General features: G+C 35.8%; 1 protein-coding gene across 3 annotated transcripts in view; it reads right to left on the minus strand.

The window, feature by feature from the left end:
- Positions 1–6,781: 6,781 nt before the first annotated feature.
- Positions 6,782–19,674, minus strand: part of LOC136031825 (histone lysine acetyltransferase CREBBP-like) — a 61,393-nt gene continuing 48,500 nt past the window's right edge. For 2 of the 3 annotated variants that reach the window (XM_065711649.1, XM_065711651.1), the window contains 4 exons: positions 17,579–17,863; positions 14,681–14,898; positions 13,850–14,093; positions 6,782–10,048 (listed from right to left, as the gene is read on the minus strand). In XM_065711649.1, coding sequence (XP_065567721.1) covers positions 9,110–10,048; positions 13,850–14,093; positions 14,681–14,898; positions 17,579–17,863 — 1,686 coding nt within the window. In that variant the 3' untranslated portion in view covers positions 6,782–9,109. The remainder of the gene's footprint in view (positions 10,049–13,849; positions 14,094–14,680; positions 14,899–17,578; positions 17,864–19,674) is intronic. The other variant, XM_065711650.1, reaches the window with a different exon arrangement.

The following is a 19,674-nucleotide window of genomic DNA, read 5'->3' on the forward strand; positions in this document are numbered from 1 at the left end:
GGTTTGTTTAATTGTTTTATCTCCTCCGAATGAGATAGGGTTAATTTTCCGATAACCAGGATTTCTTTTACACGGCTTTATTCAAACCACAGTATGATCATGATGGAGCATCCAGAACTCCTAAATTTCCATGCAATTCTAACTTCTCAAAAAGGTGAAAAATTCTGTAATGTTTGAAAAGAAGTAGTTTGATTTCTTGCTACAAATCCTTTTTTAACCTTCTTACCCCCCCCCCCCCCAAGTATCCTGAAAAATGTCACTGTGGGCACTTAGTTTCGGACAAAAACAATGCGACTAAAGACTTTTGACGGTTTCTTTAACGAGCCCAATTGATGCAATAAGGCCAGTAAGAATATCGTTTAATAAAAAATGAGCGAATTGTATATAGTTTGTTTTGATTTTGTAGCGCTAAATTCAACGAAACGCTACCATTGTTTACCATTGCTGTAGAATTATAAATACAACTGACAGGACGACTGCTCAGAACTGGAATTAATGAATCTGATTCTCAAGGCGAATGATTTAACTAGCCATATTTTTGAAACAAAAGGAACTCTATTTTAAGCTCTAATTGATTGAGCGATTATTTAAATATAAAGAAAAATGTATGCTTATTGAAACGCACGACAATTAAAGGTTTTGTTTAGGATAAATTACTATTACTGCTGCTACCTACAAACTCACCGCAGCACCAAGCCGACTGAGGTCAACATAGCTGCGTATGCTCCTCCTCAATCCCGATCTATTCAAAGCTCCCTCTTTACAGCCTCCCAGGAAGTTCCCTAGAAAATAGTATTGAACTCAGTTTGCTGTTTGAAGTATGGTCAGGCAGTCGGGTACCCAAAACAATCCGTAGGTAATTTCTCTGCAAAACATTTAGCAAATCTTCCTCCATAAAAAAAAATAATTAGCACAAATTTTTAGTACAAAAATAATTACATATTTACTTTTTCAGAAGAAGAGATTTTGTTACAAATTCCATTATTTCTTGTAATTCCACTAAGTGTAGAAATGTTACCGTCATTAGAAATCCCCAGTATAGGTTATTGAGAACTTATCTTATTTTTTGTATTTATTTTTTTTAGCACAAAAAGAAAAAAAATGGGTGCAAAAACAACTATATGTTTATTTTCTGTAAGTAATATCGTGAGTTTGGCATAATATCATTCATATTTTTTTCTTTAAGATTTTATTATCTTAACATAACCCTGTCCCTGAATTTGCCGAACTTAAATTAATTGAGAGAGGATTATCTACTATTAAGACACATATTAATTTTATTTAGCATATAACTTAATATCCAAAGAACAAAGTGCCCATTTGGATTGAATTCTTGTAACTAATGAAAGTCCTGGAAAAACTTTTTGCTTTTACATGAAATGGTTTAAATGCTGGTTCAGATTGCACAGAGGTACTTGGTGTGATCTACTTGTTTTGAAAACTTGACGAGGTTCCAGCCAGGTTTCAAATCTTTCCTGGTCGAAGTTTCTTGCTTATTGTACAGAATTTTCAGTTCGGAACAGTCATAAACTGGATTCTTTTCCTGCTCTTTAATATTTTCAGCTATTGGTTTTAGATCGTTTTCATATATCTTTGCTGCTCCGTTCACGATTATTGATTTGGCTAGAAAAATCGATTCTGGTTTTGCCTCTGCTGCGTAACTACAGTACCATGGATATGGGTAATTTCTCTAATTCCTACTCGCTTATCTCTTTTCAGTTACAAACAACTGAACATTAAATCACAAGCCACTTGTGAAAATCTGAGCGTTCTTATTGTTTTAGCAATCACCTTCTTAACTTTTAAGAACGCCGTCCAAATTGAAACGGTTCTTCACCAATAAGGATGGTGGCCGGCGTTTACCCCCCCCCCCTGGCGACTACCTCCCCAGAAAATACCCGGGGGGGGATAAACGCCTAGAACCATAAGGATCGATCCCAAGATTATCCTTAGAGACCAATTTACTGGACATAACACATAACTTAATTGATCGTCTTTTGAGTGTGGGAAGAATTTGTGTCTTCAAAGCCCCCTTCTGTAGTAGAACAAAGTCTAACATAGTGAGGAACATCGTAACGTTGAGCTTCATCTATGACCACATTATCGTATTTAAAGTTTTTATATGTAGCGCCTGCATTATCTATTCTTATAACTACACTTACTATTTGTGTGAAAACAAATGCAGCTGTAGATTCATCTAGACCATCATAATGTTCAATGTACTCAGTTAGCGTCATTGAATTCTCATCATACTCCGTAATTATCCAGCAGCCCTATGTCTCCACCACAGCTTAGATACCAATACAGTTATGAAAACTCCTATCTTGCCCATGAGAAGCTTTTGGTACAGAGCTCTGAACTTGGCGCCTCCTCCAAGCCCGCGCTCCGACGCGTAGATCGTACTACAACACCATAGGCGGGAACGCAATTTTGTTTTGTTGCATACACAGCTTAGATACCAATGCCAGTTTCCTGTTACCAATTAGATACCAATACCAGTTTCATGTCTCCAGCCGCTAGCATCGCTACCGCGCACTGTGTCCCAAAAAATCGAGTTTTCATAACTGTATATTGGTATCTAAGCTGTGGTCTTCACATATTAGTCTTGCATTTTTATACATCCATTCTTGTCCTTGACTTTATCGAAGAAGTAAATTTCCTCTGGAACAAATTTGTCTTTCTTTAACTGTCTGAGATAATGGTATTTATCCCTGATATATTTTGGCACTACTTTCTTTAGGTCATATCGTCTTTTAACTACTAAAATCTTTCCATTCCCACCATCACCTTTAACTATATCAGTTAAAATATACTTTTTACAAAACTGATTTACAACTTTTTTTTCGCAGGAGTGACATACTGTTGATAAACTTCACAGGATTGACATACTGTTATTATGTTTCGGTTGGCCACGTATGACCTCGTGAAAGAGTAAGGGCCATTTATTCAACAAAAACTCGGGTTTACCAGGGCCAAATTCAGTTTTACATGGTCCTGATTACCTCAAAACAATTTTTAAGAACGTTGTAAGGCTTCATACAAATGATCCCTGGTCTTAGTAAGTGCCGATTATTTAAAGATGATACGATAAAATTGATCAGGAGCTTTCTTTCAGATCGTTCACTGCAGGTTGTTCAGAATGGTTTTACTTCTCGTTAATATCTAATAAAGGCAAGCGAAACCCAGGGTAGTATATTAGGACCTATACTTTCCATTCTCTATTAAATGACATGGGAGACAACCTTGCAAGCTCTCTGCATCACTTTACCGACGACATCAGGACACTCGTAGCCATCCCAAAACACGGAGACCCACCACATGCAACCCTATCCATACATACAGATCTTTTGAACTTTGAAAAGTGATCCGATGCATGATTGGTCGGTTTCAATGCATCGAAAATGAAAGAGCTGGTAATCTCCCGATCGGTATTGCCGCCCAGAAGCCCAACTTCATCTTCACGAATGAAGCTATGAAGATAGTCTACGAGCTTCTTCTCCACTAAATCCTGTTCTCCATAAATCTCTCTTGGAAAACCTACCTCGATCGGGCGAAAACGTCCTGTGCAAGAAAGCTTGAGATCACTTTTCGCTGCGAACACCTTCTAACGCCCAGGTCGATCATCCAACTTTATAGGCTTAGCATTGACCCTATCACCGAGTATGGATGCAACGGCATGTTGGTGTTCCCAAAACTCAAAAACCTCGCGATGGAACAATGAAAGAGATTACCGGCGAATCACATATTTAAATGTACCTAACGCCACACATTTCTCGGTGCAATGGATTGTAGCTTTAAGAGGAAAAAAAGAGTTATGCCAATTTTAAGTCCCCTTGCCGCAAGAATACGTTTAAACCTTTTGATTCATAGAACGATCCCTGAAATTTTCAAGCCAGTCACTATCCCAACATCAAACACGCAACCCGTTTTCTGTTACAAAACCCATATTTGAGCAACTATCCTTATTTATGGCTCAAGCTCTAGGGGCCTGGAGGGGGGGGGGATCGTACGATCCCCAGGTGAAAATTTACCGAGCCTATCGACTATTTTGAAAAAAGGGGTCTGCCAAAAAATTTTGGCTATTAAGAACTTCCGAAAAAAGAAAGAAATTATAACAGCAATGGACACCCTAAGAAATTTAAAGCTAAAGAAATCCTTTGTAGAAAACGGTTTTGAGTATTTTCATTGAAAAACTGAAAAAAAAATTGTATTCCCTTTTGAAAAACACATTCCCTCTCACCTAGATTTCCATGAATTAATACCACAGCATATAAAATGTAATGCACAAAGCATAAAACGTCTAAGTGCGGTCGGAATGTAGATTAAGCTTGAATTCCCGTCAGAATTTTAATCAAGGCTGGATGATACAATTGTCGAAAAATAGCTGTGTAGAACAGAACATAAAGAAATGGAAACGCTTGTTTTTTGATGACTGCCAATGGGTTTAGAAGGCAATCCTTTAATTAAGGTGTGTACCTTTGCGTGGAATATTAATGCAGATTGTCGTAAAAAAAAAAAAAAAAAATTTATAGACCTAAGAATCATTGCAACAAATTTTTTTTTCCAAATTTGGTTTTCCTCGTTAAAGTCGACTGGATATGATGGATTTAACCTTAAAGTTTTATGGTGATCAGAGGAAGATGAGTTCCACAAACCGATGCAACCACTTTTTTCCATTTATTTTTCTCATTCGTTTGGAACAATGTGTATGCCCAGTAAGTTAGTAGCCAATTACTGTAAAACTGCGAATTGCAGTCTATTGAGCTCTGGAGCACAATAAGCAAGTAAGTAGGAGCAAACCCGTCTACTGCTAGATATAGATTCCAATAATTTTATCTGTAAAACTACGGATTGCACCCTATTGAGCTCTGGGGCACAATAAGCAAGTAAGTAGGAGCAAACCCGTCTACTACTAGATATATACTCCAAGAATTTTTACCTGAAAAACTACGAATTGCAGCCTATTGAGCTCTGGAGCACAATAAGCAAGTAAGTAGGAGCAAACCCGTCTACTGCTAGATATATATTCCAATAATTTTATCTGTAAAACTACGAATTGCACCCTATTGAGCTATGGAGCACAATAAGCAAGTAAGTTGGAGCAAACCTGTCTACTACTAGATACATACTTCAAGAATTTTTATCTGTAAAACTACGAATTGCAGCCTATTGAGCTCTGGAGCACAATAAGCAAGTAAGTAGGAGCAAACCCGTCTACTGCTAGATATATATTCCAATAATTTTATCTGTAAAACTACTAATTGCACCCTATTGAGCTATGGAGCACAATAAGCAAGTAAGTTGGAGCAAACCCGTCTACTACTAGATACATACTTCAAGAATTTGTATCTGTAAAACTACGAATTGCAGCCTATTGAGCTCTGGAGCACAATAAGCAAGTAAGTAGGAGCAAACCTGTCTACTGCTAGATATATATTCCAATAATTTTATCCGTAAAACTACGGATTGCACCCTATTGAGCTCTGGGGCACAATAAGCAAGTAAGTAGGAGCAAACCCGTCTACTACTAGATATATACTCCAAGACTTTTTATCTGTAAAACTACGAATTGCAGCCTATTGAGCTCTGGAGCACATTAAGCAAGTAAGTAGGAGCAAACCCATCTAATACTAGATATATATTCCAGAAATAATTAAGAAATACTGTTATGGGTGAACGCTAATTTTGAGATTGATTTATATCTTTCTATACTAGATAATAATTTTTTTTGCAACCGGAAATATGAGGGATATTGCTGAGACCTTATTCCAAACAATAAAATATACCCTAGACGTAGTGTTCAATACCCGTACAAGATGGTCCTAGCAAAATTTACTTAAGTTATTCATGAGCAGTTTTGCAAGAGCTTTTGAGTGAAACAACCGCACATATTTTTCAAAAAAGTTGTCATTAAAAAATGTCTCGTTTTTTTTTAAACCAAGAAAATTTCCGATTGTTTGAACGTTATTCATGTTTACAGCCAAATGAATCCTCGAATGACTTAGTTTCTCCTGAGAATTTAATATTTTCAACGTAGACAGCGAAATATGAAAGCAACAACATCGATAAAGAAAAAGAAGCCTCTATACTGCATTAAAGAAGCCCTAAAACACCGCATTTCTTCGCTTTTATTTACCACACTTCCAGCACCCTATTCAACTGATCTCAATTGCCATTAGTAATTACCTCTCAGTTATGAATCTATAATCCTTTCAGAAGTTCAGTACTATTCGTTTCCACCATTATTAAATTATGATATTGGTAAATCCGTTACCCAAGGGAAATGATAATGCAAGCTATAATGAATTTGCTAAATAATTTGTTTTGTCAAGGTGGGCCAGTCCAAATTAAGGTCTTTTATAATCCTTTCATATGCAAAACAGTTCTTTGTTGTGAGTGTTCTTTTTTTTAAATCAAAAGAAAATCCATGACATATCCCAGGAGGTAGATGGGAGTGGCGCTTATCGGAATGCTCATGGCGCTCATAGACAACATGTGGTATGTATTGATCCTATTCGAATTATGGGACAATTCTAACTTTTGATTTTCTAACTTGTCCGTTTCATTTTTATCAGACAGGTTTATGAAATAACATTATATCCCTTATTGGTACTGCCCTTTCATTTTTAAAGCCAGCATAAATTGCGGCATTATGTGAAAACAAGGGGTGAAAAATTAATAGCCCACCATGAGGAGAGCTCCAATGCGTGCGCCGTTGTGACTTGAACATTAATTTAACAAAACAAAAAGACTAAGCCAATGATAGAAATAGAAGAAAACATTCGAATACAATAGCTATTTATTGAACATACGGTAGTGAAAAAGAACAAATAACAACTTGGCGCTTGTAACGTTAGTCTTCAATTTCTAAACCGCTCAATAGAGAAAAGAACCTTTCTATAGAAAGATGACAAAAACTTTACAGCTTATTTACAAACATATGAGACGTTTCGTTTACACTAAACGTAAAACTTGTCTTCAGCTAGTTAATATCTAACTATAAGAAATAACAGACAATTTTTCGTTCATTGTTAACAAAAGCACTTAAATGAAAACTTTGAAAGGACAGCAAAGGAAGGAAAGGAATAGAAAAATTTCACAAAAGAGGAATGTTCATAGACCACACCAGATAAAAGAAATAAAAAGTAGAAGAAATGGAAATAATTATATACAATACGACATGTCTTGAATGAAACCGAGCCCATTTATAAGTATATAGTTTCTCCTAAAAAAAATGAGCTTAATCAATCCCACAATAGGTGTCACGCTGATGAACAACACTTATGCTTACAGAAAGAAACCGGAACTACTTGGGGATTATTCTGGACGGGTCCCCCGATTCCATACCTTCATCACTAATCGCAAAATTTATGTAATAAATAATGACAGCCAATAATGACAAGAAAATTCATCTTGCGTAAAAGAAAAATAGCTCTTCAAAGATTCATGTATTGAGGAAAAGGGGGACTTATCAGCAGCGCTGACAAGTGAATCATAAATGGTTCTTTGGAATTAGCACAAATTAATGACTCATGCCTTTGTTACATTGAGTAAAAGCAATAATTAATCTATTTGGAATATCATGCCACAAAAACGATGGAATTTCAGTTCCAATTAAATGAATTTCAATAAATATATTGTTAGGCTAATAATAAAGGGATTTCAGTTTCAACATGAATCACATAAAAACTAACAGATTCTTAAACATCAACAAAGAAACAGTCAGTTTAATAAACAATCGCTCTTTGCAGTCAAACATGTAAGAATGTAAGTTTCTAAAAAAAAAGTTTTTATGTGATTCATAAATGATTCGTTAAAACAAAGAAACAGTCATTTTAATAACAAAACTGTAATTGTAAATAAGCTCTTACAATAAAACGCTTTACACAATTTCAATTTTTATAAAAAAAAAGTAACCTTCCTTTAGGCGTCAATAATCGCTTACATTAAATCACGAAAAATTTCTATTGCTTTTCAAATGAACAATACAAATTTACTTCACATGATATTTACTCCTATCAGGATTAAAGTTTTATACCTGAACATACAGACCCTTCCCCCTCCCCTATGAGTTCCCAAAGCTGGCAAAAAAACAAAACAAAAAACTATTCGACATTAAACAGGCTTAGTACTTCAGCTGCCATAAAAAAAAAAAAAAACAATTACAATTACGATACTTGAATTGTACTATTGGACTATAAAGGTTGGTCCTCTTGAAATGTTACACCCAAAAAGCTAACGAAAATACCTAATGGTTTTTGAGTAAGCTCACTGGCAAACGATCTATCGTTGTTTTCATTATTTATTTTCCGTATTTTAAAGGCTTCATTACAGGCAACATTAATTCCATTTAGTCTTTACTATAATAATAATAAAAACAAGGTCCAAATTTCTACAGAGACTCAATTTTTTTTTGTCAAATTATCACCCGAATCCCTCAGCAAATGGCAAGATATTTCCATAGAACTCAAAACCAGCACACCTATTATGGGAATGTTAGCCATTGACAGACAAATCTTTGCAATAATGAGATCCAATTCCAAAATAAATCAATAACTAGTCGTAATTATTACAAACGATGCATATGCTAAAACCAAATATCTACATTCACTGTGAAGACCAACGAAACAAGCGTACCGCAATATATACAAAAAATAATGTCTCTTTTCTATATTAACCACACGCTCAATAACTGGGCGAGTACGAAATCCGAAAAGCTATAACTTGAAAATATAATAGTTATAAAAATGAAAGAAAAAAACAAACAAAACCAAAAAATGTTACACTAGTAACATTTGTCTTTTGATCAAATAGGAATTTCACCGAACAATTCAACACAATATGAGTCACAACTTTAACCCAACAAATCTCAACAGAATTCAAATTTCATATAACTTTGGTCTCGGGTGGCACAAGTTGATCAACTCGTGCAGACATGGACAATTGAGCAGGCAGACAATTGCTGTCTGTTGCTTTGTACTCGAGCCATTTAGAATGTTCACTGATATTGCTCTATTGAACAAGGTAATCACAGCAGCTCAGGACCACAGAGCTAACCAGTACACAACCGTGGCAGTGTCTAAACAACAGCTTAGGCCTATTAGTCTACCTACAAAGTCTCTACAAACTTCGATAAAGTCTCCTGTGGGGTTAAAGGTGCTCCATCATCATGTTGATTTTGACTATGCATCCCCATTTGTCCCATTGCAGGACTTTGCATTGCCATTTGGACCTGACCGCCAGGTCCTAACTGAGGCAACAGCATTTCATGATCCATACTAGACACTCCCATTGGGTGCGGAGAGTGAGAGGGGTGATGAGGAGAAGGAGCAGCCATTCTTGGTGAAGGCATTGGTTGTCTAGGTGACGGCACAGGGATTTGAACACCAGGAATTCCGCCCCTTGGAGATGGATTAGGCTGTGGAGACCTGACGGCTTGTGGGAGCCCTGGTGGGGGTGACCGTACGGTATGCATTAGATGTTGAGGCGAGGCACCTGGTATCATCATTCCTTGTAGTTGAGGAGACATTGCTGATACACTAGCTTTCACTCCTGGCTGCATCATCTGCTGATACTGCCCCTGAGTGAATTGCTCAGCATTGAAAGACATTCCTTGGCCTGGATGCCTTGGCCTCTGGCTATATGGAGGCAAAGTTGGCTGCTGAAAGCCTTGGGGGTTTTGTCTCTGTTGTTGCTGCTGTAACTGCATTAACTGTTGTTGTCGATACCACTGATTCTGTTGAGCATTAGGTTGGCCCATATTATTTCCTTGTGGCTGTTGTTGTACTTGCATATTTCCCTGCATCAAATTTTGATTCCCTTGCTGCTGCATGTTTCCTTGTTGGATTGTAGAGACGTTCATTTGGTTTATTGGGCTCATACCTCCTTGCTGGCCTAAACTTCCCATGATGCTGTTAGGAAGGTTGGGAAGTTGCATCGCATTGCCCGGCTGCTGCTGTTGTTGACCTTCGTTCTGCTTCTGAAGCACTGCTCTCTGCTTTATAAAAGCGGCCATTAGCTGAGGGTTACTTTTCAGTATTTGCAACACCTAAAACATGAATAAAAATAATCAAGAAAAGTATTAAAAATAGAGTTAAGACAAGGAATTTAATACTACACTTATGAGATCTAAATCAGGTTATACAGGAGTTGCTACAATCTCCTACAGAGAGTATGTCACAACTTCTTTTAAACAACTGAAAGGCATTCTATGTGTCTAAAGGGAGGCTATATCCTTGACAATGGGATGGGGAGGGGGTCTAGGAAAGAGGTTTGTTATTGAAAACTCTGAGGAACACAGGAAAAAGTGATCAACTCGATTTATGGCTGTAGACAGATAGACGGACTTGTTTAAAAAGCCTCCAAGACCATAAACATAACACAAATAAAGAAAAAAGAAAATAAACAAATAAAAAGAAAACTGGCATAAGCAAAAGGGTATAGCAGAAGACCATGAAAGAATCAATACGCTAGCTGGGTTTTAGGTTCCTTTAAACCGAAATCAATATAATTAAAATTTACAAAAAAAAAACTAATTTAGGTATCGATCTCATAATTTATAATACTCTATCCGCCCTCCTCCTTTGAAAATGGACGTTCATAGTTGGATAGACTACGGCATCTGAAAAAAAAAAGAATGAACCCATTTTTACCAATAATGCGGAGTGGACAAGTGCCCTGAGTTTTCTTTTCAAACCTCTCAAAATAGATATTACCCTGAAATGACAATTAATTAGCCTGCAGTTAGGACGTGACGGAACCTAATCGAAATGTGACCTAACTTGAAATGAAAATCAGAACCTGAACTTCTTTCACATGCTTGAAATTATTATTGGCGAATTATGTGTCCTAGACCTTCAACTTTACAAAAAAACTTTTTTCTGTTTCCTATGGACACCCATTCATTATCCCCTGCTCAGGAAATCCCACTCTCGTTAACAAGTTGTTTGATCTTGAACATTTTTTTTGGTGGTGGGGGGGTCAGTAGTCATGGGCATAGTGGTTAAGCACATAGTCTCTAAATAGGATTTATGTATTTCGGCTTCAGAAAGCGTACTGAAATACTCGAGTCAAAAGAAATTTGCCCCCCCCCTCGGATTTGACCTTAACAGTTTGTACACAAGATAATAGAAGTATATTGAGTTTATTGCTATTATTTGTCGTGATGCCAATTCTGATCCGGTACTATAATATATATAAATATATATTACACAATTTGTATTGGAAGACCCAAGGCCATATTCAAAAAAGTGGTGATCCATCTATCTGCAAAATGCTTGAACTCGAAAAAAAACATTTGTGCTTCTTATTTATTTTCCTCATTTTCTCTTTTTCGAATTCTATCCCAACTAATATACTTTTCCTTTTCTTCTAAAATTATTTTCAGGAACCTTCCTAACTGTTAAAGTCCCAGTCTTTCTTTTTTGTTTCATGCCCTAACGCCAACTTGGTTGGTCTGTTTATTGCTATTATTATTATTATTACATATTTTCTTTTTTTTTTCTAGAGTACATTCACCTTCATGTTTATATTGTATGTATTGTCTGATTTAGCGCATTTTTATGACTCTTTCGTGTTTTACAATTGCATTGCGTGGCCCACAACAAGCCAAGCTTCTCGGGCCGAATAAACGTTTCACGTTTGTAATAGTGTTTTAGTATGAATAAAATGATGATTAATTAATTGAATCTTGATTGCGACGTTTGCGCCTCCCCTTTATCGCCTTCAACATAAAATTTCACACCATAGCAATCGTTTGTGGAGTCTTTGATATAAAGATTTCAAGAAGTAGCTCATCAAAATTTCCATCTAGCCAATTGGCCCTAATTTGAGATAGCTCGAGACACCTCAGAAGAAAATGGACCAGAACATCCTTCTCCGCATTGCAGAGAGGACATTTTTTCTTTGCTTTAATTGTTCTATATTCGATCAAGTGAAATTTTCGAAAGAAAATAGATTTCTTTATTCGTCTTGCCAATATTTTTTTCTGCTTGCGAGTCTACTTTTTTGAGGGGGTCTGAGCCAGATCCAACAGACTTGTCCCTCTTCAACAGAAGGTGACAGCTGAAATGATGAAATTGTGTTTACAATGCACAAGACCAATCAAAGCTCAGCAAACCTTTTATAGAGAAAATAGAACCATTTCAGATGATTAATGTCAATTATCAATTATCATATTAATACTTGTCATAAAACTCGACAGAGGGATTTATATAGTAAATATATTCAAATATTGACAGCAAATAAATTATTTTTTATCCCTCAAAAGTTCTATGGCTGAAAATACAGAAGAAAAAGAAAGAAGAAAATCCAGTCAGAGCAAAGTGCCATGCGCATTAAACAACCCAAATATACATTTCCAACTTGGCGCATACATCAACAACATGGCGTATAAATTTACAAAATTAATCATCCTCCAAGATCATGTGAATTCAAGCTAGTAGATTGTCTTCCTTGAATACTAACAAGAAAAGACTAATTATTGAGCGGAAAGACAGCACTAGTGACAACAACGAAAGACAACAAGTTGCAGTTGTTCAACAGGTTAAATTATGTTTGGTCGTTGAGGATTTAAACGTTGAACTTGTACGGACCGGGAGTCATAGGAAACATTTGAGTGGAACTTTACTCAACAGGTTATTGTAATAGACAATAAAATCAGTATGCAAATTTGAAGATAGTTTTGTCTGGTCAAAAAGAAACATCACGCGTGATTTTTGGGTAACCTTCGGATATAAACCGTAACATACAATTGAAAATTAAGGGAAGCAACACAGAAGAAGTAGCTTCAGTGATACAAAAATTAGCTATAATACATTCAATTAGAACATGAAAGTCTGTCTCCCTACCAAGTATTATTTTGTAATAGAAACTCTAACTATAAATTTTACTAAACTTGATGGATATTTGAAATTCATAAATCTTAAAGCTGCACATCAAGCCATTTGGATAAGAACGCTTGTATAATTTTAGAAAACGCCCCTAAAAGAGGGATAATCTTAAGAATACATTACAGGAACACAATGAATATTAACCTGGTCATGAACCATAACCCAAGTGAGACTTAAACTGACAAAATTTATTTGGCTGTTTGTTGTCTGGTATAAGTTTATTTCAAAGCGTCTATTTTTATGAACCCCTCTAGCCTGGTCAAGAACTGTATACCGAAGTTTGAAGTTCCTACAACCAAAAACATGGACTTTTGCTTCTTTTTTTCTGAGAAAAACTGTCAATAACATCTTTCTTTTCTTCAGCACAATTGCTCATATCAAACTAGTTGTCAAAAACATCTACGGATAGATCATTCCAACAAAATTCCAAAGTTCCAGTACCCTTTTAAAAAACTAAATAGATTGTGTTACACCATGGGGCTAATTTCTATTGTTTTTAGCTAAGATTTAGCTCACCCCCACCTCCAGCATACAGGACTGTTAGACGTCTTTGAAAAAATATAATGGTTCCTTGAAAGACTCGATTGGTCAAAAGACTTTTTCCATTATTGCAAGTTGACCCCCCCCCACCGCAAAATTCGAAACACAATTTTACCAAACAGAAAACAACTCTTTGACTAGTGATACAAAACAGAAACATATTAAATATTTGCCCGTCATTTTTTCCATCATTTTTCCACTGGGAAAAATGATTTATTTGCCCATTGATTTTATTGCAATTTATTTGCCCATCATTTTTCCACTGGGCAACATGAAATCCTACTCCCAAAGCAGATTTCGATTCCTATCGGAACATAGTCTTTGCATGGAGCGCTGGTACGAAATACAATGTGTAACAAACAGGAAATCATTTTATTCCTTTTAACTCAACAAGAAATATCATTTATACTAAAATGTACCTGTTGTTGCTGCTGTGGAGATTGTGGCCGTTTCAAGGTCGTCAACAGTTCCTGTAAAGCTTGGGGGAGTGGTCTTTGTGCAACTTGACTAGGACCAGGGACACCAGACTGGCCCTGATTTGTAGGAACAACATTCATGACTTGTTGCTGCTGAGGCATTTGAGCTTGTTGCTGCTGCATCATGTTTATTTGCTGACGAATTCCTGGATTTTGCTGATTCCCCATATTGGAAGGATTTGGGAACCTGTAAGAGAAAATGCTATTGAACTTTTTCCCTTTCTAAATGATTAATCAAAATAAAAAAAGGAATTACAAATACTAGATTATATACTAATTGCTACACCATTACATGAAACGAAAAAAAAAAATAAGTGCAAAGCTTTGCATGAAAACAAGTTATATTAATAAAATATGAACAAACTTTTACCTTTATCACACACAAACAAAATCTTTATCAACTGATATTTCTATTATAGAGGTTTGTCAGGTACAATTTCTTAGCAATTCACATTCCTTTTTAGTGGTTAATAAAGAAATCTATTTTTTAAATACCACTACAAATTTTTACGGATTCAGAAATTAGTCCCCCTCCAATAACTGACTGACAGATCAGAGAATTATAGTCAAAACAAAATCCAGTTGAAAATAAACAAATATTACAGAAGAATAAGAGAGAAAGACAGAAAAAGAGAAAGAGAGACGAGAGAGAGAGAGAGAGAGAGAGAGAGAGAGAGAGAGAGAGAGAGAGAGAGAGAGAGAGAGAGAGAGAGAGAGAGAGAGAGAGAGAGAGAGAGAGAGAGAGAGAGAGAGAGAGAGAGAGAGAGGGCATACCTATTTCCCCATTGATCTATAGTAGGCAGCATTCGATTCTGGTTCTGCATTACCGGAGATGTCATGGGAGACATTGCATTTCCCTGCATTTGACCTTGCATTCCCATGGGTCGTTGGTTCATCATCCCCTGTTGAGGGATCCCCATCGTTCCTGGGCCACCTTTTCCGTAGCCGACTGAAGGAGCAGGTGCTTGTTGTCTCGCAGCCTCCTCTTGTACCTGAAGTATGCAAGAATAAGGGTTCAATATTTTAAATAATAGGTATGTTCATATGTATGTTAGAAAAAAAAAGAACGATAGAAAAACAAATCATAAACAAAGCTAAAAAAATTAAGTAAAATTTCATGTACCATCGAAGTCATGTTTACTTGGAATGATCCAACACTTTGTACCTTTTGCCGGTCTTTCCGTTAGGGAAAGACGGGGGGTGCTAGTTACTCCTACTGTCATCTCTTATGCACATTATTAAAGTTTTAGCATAAAAATATGACGTTTTTTCCTGCCAAGTCAAAAGTAACTATAAGCTAAAAACTGGAAGCCGTTTTCCGTATGAAACTACACTGCCTTGTGGGATCATGTGTAACAGAAATATTTCAATCGTAACTTATCGTTGCAACGACTTTAGCGATCGTTGATAGGATAATTTTTTTTGTCAGTTAAAAAAAAAATGTTCCATTGAAGGGGCAGTCTAGACATTTGCCAGCAGCTACTTTCAAAGAATCCTACATAAGACCCTTAAATTTTTACATAAAACGGTATTACATATGGATAATAGTCAAATAAGAGCAACTGTATATCTATTGGAAAATGTAGCAGACCCAAATGGCAGAACAGAAGACAGAAAACAGCTTTTGCATTACGCTGCTAGACATGGCAGTCTGAAAAATTTTTGACAGCTAATTTCAAGGGGTCGAATCACTGTATCACTCGTATTATAATAGTTATGGATACAGTAAAATATATGCCAAAAGTTCGTAAACAAACTTCTCAATATGGGTTAACACCCAAGCAATAATTATAAATTTTCAGAGACATCTGCTTCACACTACCTTGTCAGTCTTCTTGACACCATTCTTAAAAGTCTTGAAAACCCTGATACTTGATGGAATCTTTTACCAATTGATCTCCAGAAAACGTTTGACCTAACTGGCCACAAATTGACCATAATATTCTTGTAAATAAACTTCTGACTGAGTTTCAAGTGTCCCTTTTTAGTTAAAATTTTTGTCTCTTTTTAACAAATCGTTCTCAAGTGCTTGAACATAAAAATGTTTATTCCGATTCCCTTCCTATTTTTTGTGGGGTCCCCCAGGGAACCCTGATGGATCTTATTTTGTTGCTTTTATTGATTACTACCCTCATGACTGACCACATACAGCGATGGAAGCATATGGACGACCCATCTGCACTTGAGGTTTGTCGACGAAATATTGAAGGCTCAATTATGACATTACTTGACAATGTCACACAGGAGGTTTCTTTGTCAAAGATGAAAGTTAACCCTAATAAATCGTCAGCTATGACAGTTAATTTTTAATCACCCACTAGTTTCACAAACAACATTCCTCCCAAAGTATCTGTCACATGCATTCCACTACTTGGGGTGACAATAACTGCTGACTTGAAGTGGGAGGCCTATGTTCAAAATATCCTTAAACAAGCTTCCCCTTCAGTTTCCCTTCTAAAACTTTTGTTAAAATTTTCTTGCCCCCCCTAAGGATCTTCTCCAACTTATTGTTCTTTTATTCGGCCAATACTGAAATTTGCTTGTCCTGTGTGGCATTTCAGTCTTTCTTCAGGCATATTTATAAGATCAAAAACGTAAAAAAACGAGCACTTAGAATCATAAATGGGAGGGTTCCAAATCATTATCCAATTAGGAAGTTCAAGCTCAACACGTTGACCGAGAGAAGGAATCTCCTATGCCTTCGTTTCCGTACCAAGACCCTGTCTGTTTCTCGATTACTTTTCATCATCCCCGAACCCTACCTTCCCGCCCGCAAAAGACCGTCCCGTAAAAATCACAAAAAATCCCCAAACTAACTCCCATCCCCACTAAACGTGAAAGATGTCGGAAGAGTTTTGTTGAGTTATATAATAGCTAGGAAAATTAGTCATTAATTTTATGTTTATCTATTTTTTTTTCTTTTTGACTTTTTAACAAAATTTTGACTGATCATATTTTCTATGTATTTTCATTAACTTTATTGTTATCTATTTATTTTATTTTTTAACTAAAACAAGTTTAGAATTTTTTTCTGGCAAAGGCAGGTTTGACACCCAGAAAAAAATTTTATGCCCCATAGGTACATTAAGTGTTGTATATTTACTCAAAAATATACCCCGTGCGGTAATAGAGTTCTAATTCCTTCAAAGATATATCAAATTGCTTAGATAAGAATTTGCATAAAAAGTGCCATACATGGTAAATTAGTACCAAAGGCGGCAACCGTGGAAAAAGGGTAGGATAATGACAAAGCGAGATTTTAAAAATATCTAACAAGGTTAGAAATGCCATACGATGTTATTGGATTTAACCCTTCTAGTCAACATCGGTATAAAATATACGAAAAAGAGAAAGAATGAAGGTTTTAAAGACGAATTTGGAATAAGTAAAAGAAAATATGAAGATAAAAGGAGAAAAGTAAAAAGAGAAAACGAAAGAATAAAGTAGTTAAATGAAGCAACAAAATTAAAAAGCTAATTGATTAGTTCCCAGCATTGATCAAACAAACAATAAAACAAGCAAAAAAAAGCCAGACTATTTCAAGGCTAACGAAATACAATCCCACAGCCTTTGCAAAAGTTGATGATTCAAGTCATCATATATGCTCAAATGCAATGCCAAGGCTCAAGCAAAAATGGATAAGCGACTAATGCTGTGGGAACTACCAATTACCTGTCTGACTACCTGTAGTACATTGGCTGGCGGCCCGTGAGGTTTCATTCCGACTCCTGGCTGATGTGGAGGAGGCATCATCATGCCTCCAGATCCGGATTCAGATTCTTGTGGAGAAGAAGGTGGGCCTCCTGAGCCACTTGGTGTCATTCCAGTAATGGAACGTCCAGTCATCATGGCCATTCGTCTTCTCATTAGCTGCTGTTGCTGCAATCGCTGCTGAAGTTGTTGCTGCTTTAATTTTGCCTTAATACTAGGACAAAATGGTACTGGACATTTGTTTTCCTGCAAAATAAGATTTTGTTTAACAGAGACTAAAAAATACAAGACTCACTATTCACCCTTCAAAATGTTTTAATATCGCACTCAGGGGAGGGGAGGAGGATTATTGGGTTGACCCTCCCTCCTCCCCTAAAAAATGCTTTATGTTTTATACTCGTAAATTCGTCTTAAAATTCAGGTAAAAAGCTCATATGAACTGATACATCTATTGTGCTCATTTGGACCTCAATCATATCCATTAGATACATATCTCAGTTAATTTTTGCAACTAGGATTCTGTATTCAATTTTCTTTTAATCTTTGGATTTGGCGGCAACACCAAGTACTGTAAACTGATTTGCATTATTCATTTTTAAGCCAAACATCATTAGGGAATTCTAAAAAAAATAATTTAATTTTCATGAAAAATTGACCACTCGTACAAAATCATTGACACGTACAGAGGGGGCGGGGGCAAACTAATCAGTATCTATCAACTATTCTGTATTGGGAGACCCTTGCACCCAAAACTTCAATCACCTTCTAAACCACATACAGGAAAACAGCTCAGTCTTTTTTGCCCTCACGAGTTTTCCAAGGAACTACCTAACTAACAAGTTAGGTAGTTAACTTAGGAACTTAGGTAGTTGTTAGGTAGTTATCTACCTAACAACTACTACCTTGTTTTTTCACTCTGTGTACCTGGCTTTTTAAGACAATAACTGGCCAAATCCATAAAAAGAGAGTCGCCCCCCCCCCCAAAAAAAACAAATTTTTGAACTTAGATGCAAAATTAAGAATATTTCAGTAAAAATTAAAGGAAGATTATATTATTTTTTCATGAAAAATCTCGACAAAAAATTCTTTGGATTTTAGTTCATCGTAATTTTTAATTCTTGGGAAGGCCTATTATCTACTTCGTAGTATGCTCACATAATTTATTATTTAATAGAACCTTTTTTGGTAGAGGATGAGAAGTCTCATCATCCTCCAAAAGATTTTAATACGAACACACACAGTTAAAAGTCGATCTAAAAAAGTAGAGGATTTGACTTTTGGACTTTTTTGTTTTATCCTTTCATCAAAATTCTATTCTTAACCAAAGAAACTGCTGAAAAATATATGTTAAAATAAAATATAAAATATAATTAACTGCAAAAATTAATGAGCGATTAATCAATTATATGAATAAAAAATAATTAAGTTATTAAAAAGAGAAAAATACTGACCGTTTCGGAGCATAGGTCTAGGAAGACTAAATTTACGGGTAAACATAGGATTTAGAGAATGGGTAAACAGAGAAAAATTAACTATTACCTTCGCTACTTTTTATTTATAGACGAGAATACCCCCACAAAACCAGGAAATAAGAGGGACGATAAAGAGAAATCTCTGTCCAAGGACCCACACACCTATACCCTCAAGGAATCCTTGAGAAAACATGATGAAATCGACAGAAACATTTAGTATTTAGATTTTATTTTTAAGTTCTAAATTTTCCAAAGAAATTCCCCTGAAACCTATGTAATTTTGAATGGGCATTCGACATTTTCATCTTAAATTTAAATCTTTTCATTCACTTCAATTATTATTTTGCCTTCTAAGACCCAAAGTTACAGAAATAGGGCTTTGATGAAGCTCATTTGTAACACTTTCAAAATAAGGCGACTTAAACTCAACATTCAGGAATGCTTTAATAATACTTTACATACTATCCTATTACTCAAGATATTCCTTATCAACCAATTAGCAAAGTAGAATTTTTCTTCAGAAGATAAGACTTCGAAATCTGGGTTGGTAGGATTTACAAATAACGTAATAAATAAAGAAGACAA

The sequence above is a fragment of the Artemia franciscana genome, chromosome 10, assembly GCF_032884065.1.
Source record: "Artemia franciscana chromosome 10, ASM3288406v1, whole genome shotgun sequence".
In the NCBI taxonomy this organism is placed as follows: Eukaryota; Metazoa; Arthropoda; class Branchiopoda; order Anostraca; family Artemiidae; genus Artemia; species Artemia franciscana.